This window comes from Pyrus communis, chromosome 14, assembly GCF_963583255.1.
Source record: "Pyrus communis chromosome 14, drPyrComm1.1, whole genome shotgun sequence".
Lineage (NCBI taxonomy): Eukaryota > Viridiplantae > Streptophyta > Magnoliopsida > Rosales > Rosaceae > Pyrus > Pyrus communis.
This window is the reverse complement of record NC_084816.1, coordinates 3,103,928-3,117,255: the sequence shown is the minus strand read 5'-3', so window position 1 is coordinate 3,117,255 and position 13,328 is coordinate 3,103,928. Positions and strand designations below refer to the sequence as shown.

Sequence of the window (13,328 nt, the reverse complement as noted above, 5' to 3'; positions counted from 1 at the left end):
TACCATGAAAGAAAAATAACAAAGTATGAACAAATAACCAATGGTACGAGTAACACTTTGAAGGGCATGAGATTATGTATTTGATATTCAGAAGAACTTGCATGCATTTGGGACAACAAAGTTGCAGTATCACAAACCAAAAACGCAATATCATCAGAGAAATTAAAACACATGGCGGCTATGATAGGCTTCGAATGCCGCCACCTTATCATCCCACTTGCATGTAAGTTTCTCTCGTTGAGACATATTGCTAACAGTGAGACTTGAGTGCATTCAAATTTATCAAAATGCAAAGAGATACTTCAACTCCCAAGCACTAATAAATTAACATTCTGGATTAACAAGCTTGATAGCTTAAAACTCACTACACGGAACTGCATCACATATAGGCCAAGCAATTGGGAGGACCGATTATAAATGGCAAAAAGTATATTACAAACAACAAATAATATTGCTACAAATTCAAGTTTTTGTTGAAAGTACATATCCCCTTGCCAATCAAAGAAGAACATCTTCGGGGCCATTCGGTACCATTTGCCATTATTGGGAAGCACTTTGAGAAGCTCCCCGGACTTCTGATGGCGGTGAAGGATAAGGAGGGATGACCTGAGTCAATGAATAGTTATGTCAAAGTCGGTCAAGAAGGCAGCGAAGGCAACAGGGATTGGGGAAAGACTGGAAACTAGAAGGTACCTTGATGGGATAAACTTCGGTGACTTCTTCAGTTCCCTCATCCAAGTATACAACATCCTGCATAGTTAGTTGGTGATATTCGACAATCTCCCTTAGGAAGCGGTTTTCACGTGCATAAACTGAATTTTCATGTGCCAATCTTGCCTTTTCTGCCAAAAGGGTTTCCAATTGCAGTCTTATCTGAACAGAAATATTAGTATCAAACACAGTGCAACCCAATACCAAAATGGATGTAGAAAGAGATATGATGCACAAAAATTTCAATGTAAACAAGTAGATTACTTTACTGCTTAAACTACCCAAAGGTCTCGAATATATCATATAAAAAATAACTTACAGAAGGAAGGTGGTGACCGTAAACCATACATAATTTTCACGAGTCTCAACATAAAAGAAAACGGCAATGTGACAGAATACACCAAGAAACACTAGAAATGAAGAAGGGGAGCAAAATGGATACCAAATCATCATCTTCAGGGCTGTCTCCCCTTTCACGATTCTCCCGAAGGATTTTACTTTCTTCCTCCAGCTGCGCACATCGCTCCTTCGCAAAGGCAAAATCTGCTTTGACAGTCTTCAACTCCCGAAGAAGAAGTTTTGCTTTGGCAGCCATTGCCATTGCAACCTGTAGTGCAAAAAGAAAAGGGCAAATCATGCATTTACTAATACAAGTAACATACAAACATCAAACATTATGATAGAAGGCACTGTATATATAACTCCGCCATCTTAAAATTCCTTCTTTTCCCTATAGTTTCCTGCTTTCATAAATAAGATAGAGTGGGCTCCGCTAAGCCTATGGTTCAAAAGATGCTACGCATGAACCCAATCGCAAGCTTATGGATGAAGCATTGAAGTCATTTGAGACTTTTCATTCCATTAACTATTGGGGCACACCAGATTCCATTAATCTTCATACACGATAGAAGAAAACTAGTAACATCCTATTAAAATATTCCAATTCCAACATTGTTCATATCCCACTATAATAACACATGCGAAAAGTTCAACCTACACCAAAAAAACATCTATTATATCAACCAGTGACACAAAAGTTGCCACCTTACGTCGCGAGATGCCTTCAATTGGAGTTCGAGGTCAGCTTGCGTCTGAGGTTCTGATTTTTGTCCAGAACCACTAGGCTTTTTCCTGATATGCTTACGAGTTTCTTGAATGATGTCTGCAGTCCCCTTCTCAACAATTGTACGACCCTCCTGTCAAAGGGTGAAAGGCAGACAGTGCATATATGATCAACTAGGCACAAGTACCAATTATTGGACCAACTCCAGAGTAAGGAGACAGCTAAAGATAAAATTGCATAAATATGCACATGCAATGAATTTGTGCGGATACAGAAACACACACACAGAGTCAATGTTCATTCTTATTAGCATTCTTTATAAACACGCCAGGATAACTGTACTACGTTTCAAGAATAGAGTTAAACAGAAGGCTAAATATTGGAATTACTTTTGGAAGCATGAGCAAAACATTTAAAATCAATTGTCAACTGAACATAAATTCACATTGCCTACCTCCAAAGCATTCCCAATGGTGCCACTAATATAACTAAGTGATGATGTAAATGCCCCCAATCCCTTCTGTAATGTGGGATTCTCAGTCTTTCCGCTGCTCTCAACAAATTGGTTCGGTTCAGGATACTGCAAATAGTTAGTAGATACACAAATTAGAGTATTAGATACCATAAATCTGCAAATACACAATCATTCAACAATGCAGCAGCAGCTAAAAGTCTTTGGAAAATGCCAAGCTACTATAAAGACTTGACAAAATCTATATCTCACCTTACCCCTTGTCGGTGTAGACTGCATGCCCGCCCTTGTTGTTCGGGGTGAATCATAATCTTGAGCTCCATTATCGTCATCGTCGAGAATGGCTTTGGCTTTTCTGGCAAGAACACCCCAAAACCCATGTTTGGATTCATTCACATTCTTCAATGAAGTATACTCATGTGGCTGAAAATCCAACAGAAAGCAGGACAATTTAAGTAATGGGAAGAACAAAAACAGCAATCAGATGCAACAAAACACACAATTCACGAATGAAACAGCATAAAAGCATATGAATCCAAAGACCTTGGAGGACGGAGAAGAAGATGCAGCGGTGGCGGGGTTGGAATATCGGGAAGGCAATGAGGACGTTGGGGAGGAGGAGTTGACAGCAGGCTGAGCACCGCGAGCAGAGTAAGCGGAGGAGAGAGAGGAGTCGCGATGCGCCGACGAGGCTCGAATGGCTTTGGCCGCAAGCGAATCGTCAGACTGCGGCGGCGGCAATGGGTGCCGAGATTTATCTTCCTCTTCTTCTTCAAATCGAAAGCTCGTGCTTGATGTCGATGACGACGACCAAGACAAAACCTGCTGCCTCCTTCTGTAAGCCATTTCTGACTACCCCTCTTTCCTCCACTCAATCGAATTGCAAAATCCTAATCTCCAAATCAATTTCCGAGCCTCTGACACTCGCCGCTCATTCAAAATGCGAGCTTTACCCCTCTTTCTTCTTCGTTTGGGTCACCAAAAACAGAGTCTCCCTGCGACTGCACGGATTGGATATTGAAGAGGGCTGATGACGAAAGCCCTAAACTTGGAAACCCTAATATAGTCACAGAGAAGAAGATCTCCTTCCTCCGCCTTCAGCCGGACGAATCAGCCCTCTTTCTTCTGAATTCACCCGCCTGTGTGCGTTGTGTTCCTCCGTCTCCGCCTTCGTCAACGCCCCTCCGACTGTCCTTTGAAACAGAGTTACTGTTTTCTTACTAAAATTAAGATGGGCCTCTTTTGATTTGGGCCTGGTGCTTTGATCTGCCCAGGTTTTTGGGTATGGGCTTTTTCTGTTGTACACAGTCACAAAAACCTCTTTCTTTTCCTAATTCAACAGAAATGATGATAGTAGAGATAAGCCCAAATCTAAATACAAATGACAACTCTAATTGAACGTGTATTAAGAGAGATTGGTTTCGTTTTATGTGAATGACGATTTCGATATTTGATTAATTATAATGACTAATTTTGTAATTTAGCTCAAAATTCTCATATTTTCTCGATGCAAGTAGTATTGAGAAAATGAGGAATCAAACTAAAAAACAAGTCCCTACCCTTATAGTAAAATATCGTTGCCTATCATACACTCAAATATCAATGTACTAGTTCAAATAGATAAAGTGACAATAAGGAGATGGGTTTGGATATTTAAAAGAATGCTTAACTATTGTAATTTGACCATATAGTTGTTTAAAGTTTCAGTTTGGCTCCTGATATTTTCAAAATAATGATAAATTGACCTCAAACATGTCATGTCAATTTTTTGACTGTGTTTAAAAGTCAAAGCACACTCTAAAATTCATGTTCTATGCTTCATCTGCGTGTTCAACACAACATACTCAAAATATAAAGTGTCCATACGAAATATATGCTTGCTGATGAGAATATAACATGTTTGTTTACTGTTTTTAGATGAGAAAACTGATTCAATTTTTAACTAATTTTAAACATTAAAAAGAGAAGCATCGCTGATCATATTAATTGATTTTAAGTCCACTTTTTATATATAAGACGACATTGACATGCTACTTGTGTAACAATACTCTTATCAATTATTTACTAGTTGAAATTAAAAACAATTCTTCAGTCCTGTACACACTCGACTTGAAGAGAATCGTATACAGAAAATGTGACATAAATTTTGATGTGTATTGATGTACATTGCACATTTTATATATTTTATTGCTACCTACTCATGAGTAGGGTTTGCCAGTTAGGTCCAGGGTCGATTAACCTTCTTATACAAGCAATCATTTTAATATCTCATTTAGTTAAAAATTTGCACTACTAAACTCGATCGCCATTGGACTTATATTTGTGAGGATGTACATGGGGACAATGTTCCACTGTAGTGAGAAATCAAACCATGCAACGGCTTATAAAGAGTTGAACTACTCTCTATATTGCTAATTGGTTTTATGATGGAACATCGATTTTCTTCATGATATCAGAGTCAGGTTGATCCACATGTGAAACCATTGGCCACACGTGCTCCATGTCACCCAATTTGTGTCCATGTATTAGACTTGAAAATTTGCTACACGTGAGGGGGCGTGTGAGAATGTAAGGACAAAGTCCCACATAAGTGAACCATACAAAGGTTTGTAAGAGTTAAATTATTATTTATATTGCCAATTAATTTTACAACGGAACCTCAATTTTCTTTATTATCCTTTGCTAATAGAAATGAAGGGAATATATAAGTACTTTGAATGTGCACATGTTTTCTTGTTGTTGGATTGTGGTGGCGCTGGTGTGAATGAAATATGAAAATGGTAGGTAAAGGGAGGGTGGCGTGGCCAGTGGCCACCCTTTTGCCAGACAAACAAACATGGGGTGGCTCTGAAGGCGGTGGCAAACTCCATTATTTTGGTGTCAAATTATAAGAAAATTAATTAAAGACTTGTCGATCGTGTCAACTTCGAAACATTGTGCTGGTATACTCTTGCACATGAAGACATAACAACACATGATCGTGCTTACTTGTTTGCCTTAGCTATAGAGGAATCATCATATCTGAGAGTCCTTTTGCGAGGAGAGAAGGACATGGATCAGAAAGACATATTCTCTCAGGGAATCCTGGACAAGGTCTCCCAATGGACCCAACCAATGTTCAACAACTATATACTTATTGCACCATGCAAGAGTTAAACGTGACATTTGTTATTTATACGTATGCTGATACACTTGTTAACAGTGACACACTCTCAAATACATATGAGTTTCATAGATAGAATGAACTCATCTCTATTAGAGTGCATGGATCAATAGCTATATTGCTGTTAATTTTCTTGGTTTTACTAATTTTTATTTGTCTATCTTTTTTTTTTTAATTTTATAAATTTCAATCGATATTGTAATCGGTAAGTAATTTTCCTTTTCAATGGAAAATGAGTATGGTGCAACATTTTTTTCCTTAATTAGAGAAAGATTATGCAAAATTAGCACTTGGGCAAGGGTTATGTGCGGGGCACTTACCCCTTCTCTAAAGAAGAGAGGACCATTACAGAAATCCTCGCCTGTCTCTTCTCCAAAAAATTTATTGATAAACTTGGTGCGACACTTAAATACAAACAAATACTACTCTTGTTCAAATGAATCCCAAAAGAAGAAAATCTGACACAATAGATGAACTCCAAGTACATGTAAAATCGATGGACTCAAAACCTTACTGAACTTTTATCTAAAGCGAGACTTCCTTGTAAATACTTGGATTCGCTTACAACAGTAATACGTTCTCTCATCCTTTATTCTGTATAAAATATGACTGCATGCTCCACAAATAGTAAGCTTGAATAAAACATTTCAACTACCCATAATTTATTGAAATACATGAGAAACAGTGATCAATAGCAGAGATGAAAAGATTATAATCAACGACCTGTATTGACAAAAAAAATTATATGAGGTATTTGCCGATTTCCCCCTCAAACTTGTAAGTTGTTGTCAAATTTTCCTCTGAATTTTAATTTTAGTCAATTACCCCCATAAACTATTATAATTGGCCGAAACCCCCCATACTGTTAGATTTTCTAATTTTCTATTAGATATTTCATCCATCTCTGTCAACGCCACAAAATTCGACGGGCATAAAAGTAATTTGGCCGCTCACCAAAGCCAAACAAACCGAGAGAGAGCATCAGGGTCGACGATCTGGCAAAAGAGGTCTAACTGTTGAACGCAAAGTTTTTGGAAGTGAGGGTTGGGGAGCACAATCTTCTGCTCGTTCTCGAACCTCTGAAAGAAGTCGACGGGGGAGGTGGAAGCTAGGAGGCGACGGTGGATGCCGAGGGATCGTGGAATTGGAATTGGGGTCACCATCAAAGCTGGAGTGATGTGACGTAGCGGGGGGGGGGGGGGTGAGGAGGGGGGTTTCTAGAGTTTTGGAGGGATGAGGGTGTTAAGGTGTTAATGGTGGTGAAGAGGTCATGGGGTCGGGGAGTGGAAGTGGCGTTGGGTTTAAGGGATGTGGGAGTTTGTGGAAATAGGGGAAAAAGGTGGGTAAAAGTGGAAATTGATGGGTGTTGGTGGGGTGGTTGCAGAGAAAAGAAGCATGGATTGGTGGGCAGGTTGGGATTTGGGTGTTAATTGGTGGAAGTAGATTTTTGGAGGTGGTTTTGGGAGAGAGATTGAGGTTTAGAGACGTGGGGTGGAAAGAATTGGAAATGGGATTTAACTATCAAATTCAGTGGGGAATTTTGCAGGAGTGACATTTCTTATTGCTCTGTGTGTAATATGTTGTGAACTTTGGAGAGAGAGAAGCATAGAAAATGAAAAAAGGAGGAGGTTGTGGTGAGTTGAGTTGAGCAAGTTAGTCTCCCTGTAAAAAGACATTTTTGTTTAGGATGAACGGAATATCAGATGGATGAAAAATTAGGAAATCTAACGGCGTGGGGAATTTGGCTAATTATAAGAATTCAGAGGAGTAATCGGCTAAAGTTAAAGTCCCCCCGGGGGGGGGGGGGGAGAATTGACAATGCCTTACAAGTTCGAGAGGGAAATCAACAAATAAACCAAAAATTATATAGGCTTGATTTCATTAGCATCCTTAAAACTCAACTCAAGTGTCACTTATTTTTTTTAAACTCAAATTTGGTCATTTAATTTCTTAAAATTCATCATATCTCACTTTATTCCATACAGTCCAATTTCGTCAATAAATTTATTAAAATTGTTTATGTGGAACATAGAGACCCATTATAGCTGAGATGTGTGCCACATTGTAGCAAAAAATAAATATAAACTAGATTTTTTTTTTATTTCAAAATAAGAGAAACATAATTCTAATAAATATTTTTAGAGCTCAAGATAGACTTGGCTAGCTCCTTATCCAAACCAAGCTCAAGTAAGCTTAGAAACTTCAAATTTAATACGAAGCTCAAGCTGGTACGAGCTATTTAAAGCAATAAGATGTCTGATTTTGCAACAAAACTTCACGACTTGCCAACACTGTTAGACCTGGTTTGGTACTGAGGTGATTCTGAAAAAAGCTGCTATCAAAAAAAGCTGGGAGCTGTTTTTGTGTTTGGTAAACACTCAGCTTCAACTTTTTTTCACAGTTTTGGGTGAAAAAAAAGCCAAAAACAAGAAGCTGCAAAACCCAGCTTTGAAAAATCGGCTTTTTTTCACATCTGTTTTACATAAAAGTTTACCAAACACTCTAATACTGTTTTTTTTTTCTTTTCAAAAGCACTTTTACAAAAAAGTTTACCAAACACTCTGTTGCTTTATTTCATAGCTGCTTATTCTCACAGCACAGCAGAAGCAGTTTTTTTTCAAAGCACAGCAATACCAAACCAGCCCTTAATAATATTATATATATATATATATATATAGGGAATTAATATTGTCACTCTAAAAAATCAATTGTGCACTTCTCATAATTAAGAGTATTTTTTTTCTAAATATAATAAATTTGGGATGCATAATTAGATTTTTAAAGTGATAATAACAAGTTTATATATATAAATAAATAAACAGTATGACATAAAATTTTCAAAAATAATACTTTAAAATAGTATCTTTCTTTTTCCATACCTGTAGTTTCCTTAAAAACAAAATACGACGAAGGGACACTATATCGATCTCCATCTAAAAGAAAACTAAAAGTGAAGATAATCAATCTAAAGTTAGATGAATAGTAAATATATATAATTATCCAAAAGCAAAAGCTTGAACATGATATTTCATCCAAGCAAACTTGTTGAGTGGAATCGAGTTTAAACCATCTCGTAAAAAATAAATGAGCTGATCACAAGCTTTACGAGTTGAATTATACACTTGGCTTGTTCTTTCATGAATTGAGCTTCCACGAACCAAATAAGAGTCGAACTTGTTGCAAGCTTGAGCTGTTTCGAGCTGGTTTACAACCCTAGCAACAATGAATCTATTTGTGTCACATAAACAATTTTAATGGATTTGTAACAAATTTTGACGATAGGAGGCAAAATGAGACTCAAGTTAAGTTTTAAAGAGTTCAGTTACAATATTTGGATTTTAAAAAATTAAGTAAGACTCGAGTTGAGTTTTAGTTGTAGAAAAGAAAAATGATTTACATGAAAAATGTTCACGACCACCATAGCATCACATTCTTATAGTATAATGACAGATGCAGGTTTTTCAACACACCAATTAATTGGCAAAAATAAAATAAAATAATACATGACATTGATTGGGATGTCACATAATGATAAACTCATTGCAGGTAAGTTGTTTTTATACAGAAGGCATATTGTATGTGTGGTCAAATACAATATCAGTCATCATTGTATTTTAGTTGGACCTACATGGTATCTCCATATAGATCAGGATCCTATCATGAGCTAAGGGTGAGGATTCTTCTGAGCAAGCTTATCTGGTCATTCAAATTTTATCCAATGATTACAAACAGGGGTCCCTCTAAAAATTATAATAACTATAATCATTGGATAAAATTTGAATGGCCCGATGGGCTTGCTCAGGAGGATCCTCACCCTTAGCTCATGAGAGGATCCTGATCCCTATATATATAAAGCCAACAGCCCCAAACAAAGAAAATTCAAAAGCAACCCAAAACAATGCACCAAATAATGCAGGGGTATTTTCGTCATATAAATAATGTTTTTTTTTTAATAAATAATTCTTTTTGTACATTTTATTTAGTATCTCACAATAGGCTAGTTGTCAAATCCCGGCCCGGGCGGGACCACTTCCCCTGCCCGACTCCACCGTAACATGATATTGTCCGTTTTAGGCCCTCAGCACACCTTCATGGTTTTGTTTTTGGGAACTCACACGAGAACTTCCTAGTGGGTCACCCATCATGGGAGTGCTCTCGCGTGCTACTTGCTTAACTTCGAAGTTCCAACGGAATCCGAAGCCAGTGAGCTCTCAAAAAGCCTCGTGCTAGGTAGAAATGAAAATATACATATAAGGATCACTCCCCTGGGCGATGTGGGATGTCACAATCCTCACGTGACGGCCAACACGCCCTGATTTCGGTCGGGGTGTGTCACTAGCAGTAATGTGATTTAATCAGTTATTTATTGAATATTATTTTCTCCTTTTTAAACACGTTCCAAACATCTTAAGAAGCGTGTAATGCCGATTATAAAAAAGGTCTTTCATACGTGTATGATAATGTAATTCAATTAGTTGTCAAATGATTTTTTTTTTTTTAACAAACGATATTATCTACACTAAGGTGGAGGGGGGGTAGACTTAGCCTCGCAATGGGCTAGCAATAATGTGATTCAACAAGTTGTTTATTAAATATTATTTTCTTTATTTTTAGACATGTTCAAAACATTTTAAAAGGCGCGCAGTGCCGGTTATAAAAAATGTCTTTTACACGCGCACAATAATGTGACTCAATTAGTTGTCAAATGATTTTTTTTTTTTTTTTCTGAACAAACGATATTATCTATACTAAGGGGAAGGGGATGTGCGTAACCTCACAATGAGTTAGCAATAATGTGATTGAATCAGTTATTTATTAAATATTATTTTCTCTATTTTTAAACACGTTTAAAGCATCTTAAGAGACCCGTGTTACCGATGATAAAAAAGGTATTTTGCATGCGCACAATAATGTGATTCAATTAGTTGTCAAATGATTGTTTTTTTTAAACAAACGATGTTATATACACTAAGGAGTGGATTCAACTGCTTTGATTGGTTTATGAGATTTCTTCTAGCATAATCTAATATTATTCATTTACTTCAAATATTTGATTTTCTTTTTGTCATAAAAAAAATTATTGAAGCAATTCACGCATATATATATATATATATCTGACTTTCCTTTTGTCATAAAAAATTATTGAAGCAATTCACGCATATAAATACATTTACAACGAGTAAGTTGTGCGTATCATACCGTAATTCAGAAAATGTCTTCTGCACATGAAGGCTAGTGTATATAAAATAAGGACGTTTTGATATAGGTGCCTCGTTTTTTAATTTTTTAGACTAAACATACACTCATTTTGAAAATTTGATCAAACATTTTCCTAAAATTTTGATTATTAATTTAAGTTTTTCACATAAGTTCAATTTTGTTTAGAATTTTAGTAGAATATTTATAAAAAAAATTGTCAGATTTTATTATTTTGAAGACCCAACACATAATAAATATTTGTTTGATTATATAGCTACGTCTAGTTACCTATAATATGGACACATTTAGTTTTATAGTGGATTTGATTTTTTGTATTTTTCGGTACATTTGAAATGTAAATGTACCAAAAGGGTTATCCGATAGAGATATTTGGTTTTGTGGTACATTTGTGATTTTTTGTTCATTTAGTCTTTTGGTACATTTGGAATCTAAACGTACCAAACAGGTTACCTAACAATGGGCACATTTGGTTTTATGGTATATTTGAAATTTTGGTACATTTGGTTTCTCTGTACATTTGAAATCTAAACGTACCAAAAGGGTTACATAACAATGGGAACATTTGGTTTTATGGTACATTTGAATTTTTGGTACATTTGGTTTCTCGGTACATTTGAAATATAAACGTACCAAAAGTCGATACTTTTGTTCTCAAATGTACCAAAGTTTTAAGTATATTTTTTATATATCTATACGTGAAAAAATATGTATTGAAGACTTTTTATTGAGACATTTTTAATAGAAAGAGAATTTAAAAAAAAATACTGATAATAAGGTAATGAGGAATTAGTTAAATTTTTTATTTTAATTTATTAAAAAAAAATGTCATTTAATTCGTAGAAGGTGATTGACGAAATTGAATTCCTATATTGTAGGCAATTAGTTGCTAAGCTACCTTATGCCTCTATATAAATGCATTTAAATTAATGACATGAAAATTAAATGAATAGAAAATTATTGAGGTGACAATTGATCAAAGTACCTTAATCAAATCTTTAAAAATAATGAATATTTAATCTAACAACAAAAAAAAAAAATATAAGACATTCTAATTTTTCCTATAAAATACAATGGGGTAGTAGGGTGAGGGCTAGTTAAGTCATTTCGATATTCAGAATGACTCAACGAGTATGAGACCCTGACTTTCTCCGCCGGACTAATCTGTGACCTCAAACCCTATATATAGAGTACTTCTGCCCTGCAAATACTGAGAGAAGATTTAGACCTAGATACTAGTGCAACACACAGTAGTAGACGGGGGAGAGAGAGAGAGAGAAGCAAGCAAAACTATGGTCAAAGAAACCCCACCACCTATTTCTTCTCCACATGGTAGTGGAGAGGATGAGCTGTATATATCAGTGGCATAATCATCTCTCTGAGTCTGTGGTGATGTATCTGGAGATGGAGAGAGAGAGAGAGGGAGCCTTGTATTGTAGCGTATCCATGTTGGATGAGTAAATACTGGTAACAATAAGAAAAGGAAAGAAAAGTAAAGAAAAGAAAATACCACTTTTCACTCTTTTATTTTATTTTTTTTTACTTTTATTCTTTTGGTATATAGTAACACACAAACACCAGTGCTTTTGCCAGATTTGTGTAGAGAGATCAGGTAGATAGAGAGATCTCCAATATATCGTTTTCCCTTCTCTGATTCCCATGAAAGACAGCGACACTTCCTCACCTCCTTCCCCCCATTTTCCCTCTCCCTCCTCCCTCTCCCTCCTTGATTTTTGCATCACTCGTTTCGATTAATTATTTTTTTTCTTCTTAATAGTGTCATTTAATTATTCATGGGTTTTGTCTATTTTTCTGTGTCTGCGTTTCTTCAATTCTTCTGAATGTATCATCACAGACTTATACACAGTGCGGCTGCTGATGGAGGTTGAATTGCAAGGATTTACTTTTTGGTGAAGTTGTAAGGACGTTTCTGTGGAGGTTCTATTCTTAGTAAGTCTGAAAGTCTTTTAGTCCTTTAGTCTATCAGGTATGTGTTTGCTTCATTTTTGATAAGTTGGTCTTTCTCACACCATTTTATTTATTTGTTCCCTCCTAATCTCTAAAAAGCTCCTTAATTTTACGATGAGATTCTCGTGGAAGAAACTGTTACACAATCTTTACTAATTTTAATCTTTAATTTTACTAAATTGTGGTGATGAAAGCTGTTATACCATCTTTGTTTATTATATATATATATATATATATATATATATATATATATATATATATATATTGTTAAGAGTAATTCATAGGGCATCTAAGGCGATGATATATGATCTGATATTTTTGGTGGTTGTGAATCTTTGGTGCATAGTAGTGGGATTACATTTACTTGGGGTCAGGGTTTATGCAAGAAATACTAACTTTGAGATCTGAATAAAAAGAAGTTACTCCCCCACTTTAAATTATCTGGTTCTAATTATGTGTAAGTGGAAAACAGAAGAAATGGAGAGAAAGCAAGTCTTGGACATACATTATAAGTCATGGAAAGTCAGAATTCGACACTATTTTCTGGTAATTTGCATAATCTCTACACCTATTTGAGAATATATACAGGAATTACCCCAAAAAAATACAGATATGTTAATTGGGTTTTAAGAGCTCTGTAACATTAAAGTAATAGGATTTTAGGTTAGATTTGAACATTTCTGCTGCCAGAATTTCGGTAAGATTTCAGTTATATAAATAAAAGTTCTGCTTGC

The 13,328-nt window shown here is 35.8% G+C and overlaps 1 protein-coding gene across 1 annotated transcript; it reads right to left on the bottom strand.

Annotated features, from left to right (window-relative positions):
• Positions 1–285: 285 nt before the first annotated feature.
• On the bottom strand, positions 286–3,444 carry LOC137715956 (uncharacterized). The gene is made up of 7 exons (XM_068455323.1): positions 2,790–3,444; positions 2,499–2,669; positions 2,229–2,354; positions 1,761–1,907; positions 1,154–1,318; positions 694–873; positions 286–606 (listed from the first exon to the last, which is right to left on the bottom strand). The coding sequence occupies exons 1-7, from the start codon at positions 3,090–3,092 to the stop codon at positions 541–543; spliced, it is 1,158 nt and encodes a 385-aa protein (XP_068311424.1). The 5' UTR covers positions 3,093–3,444; the 3' UTR covers positions 286–540.
• Positions 3,445–13,328: the final 9,884 nt, after the last annotated feature.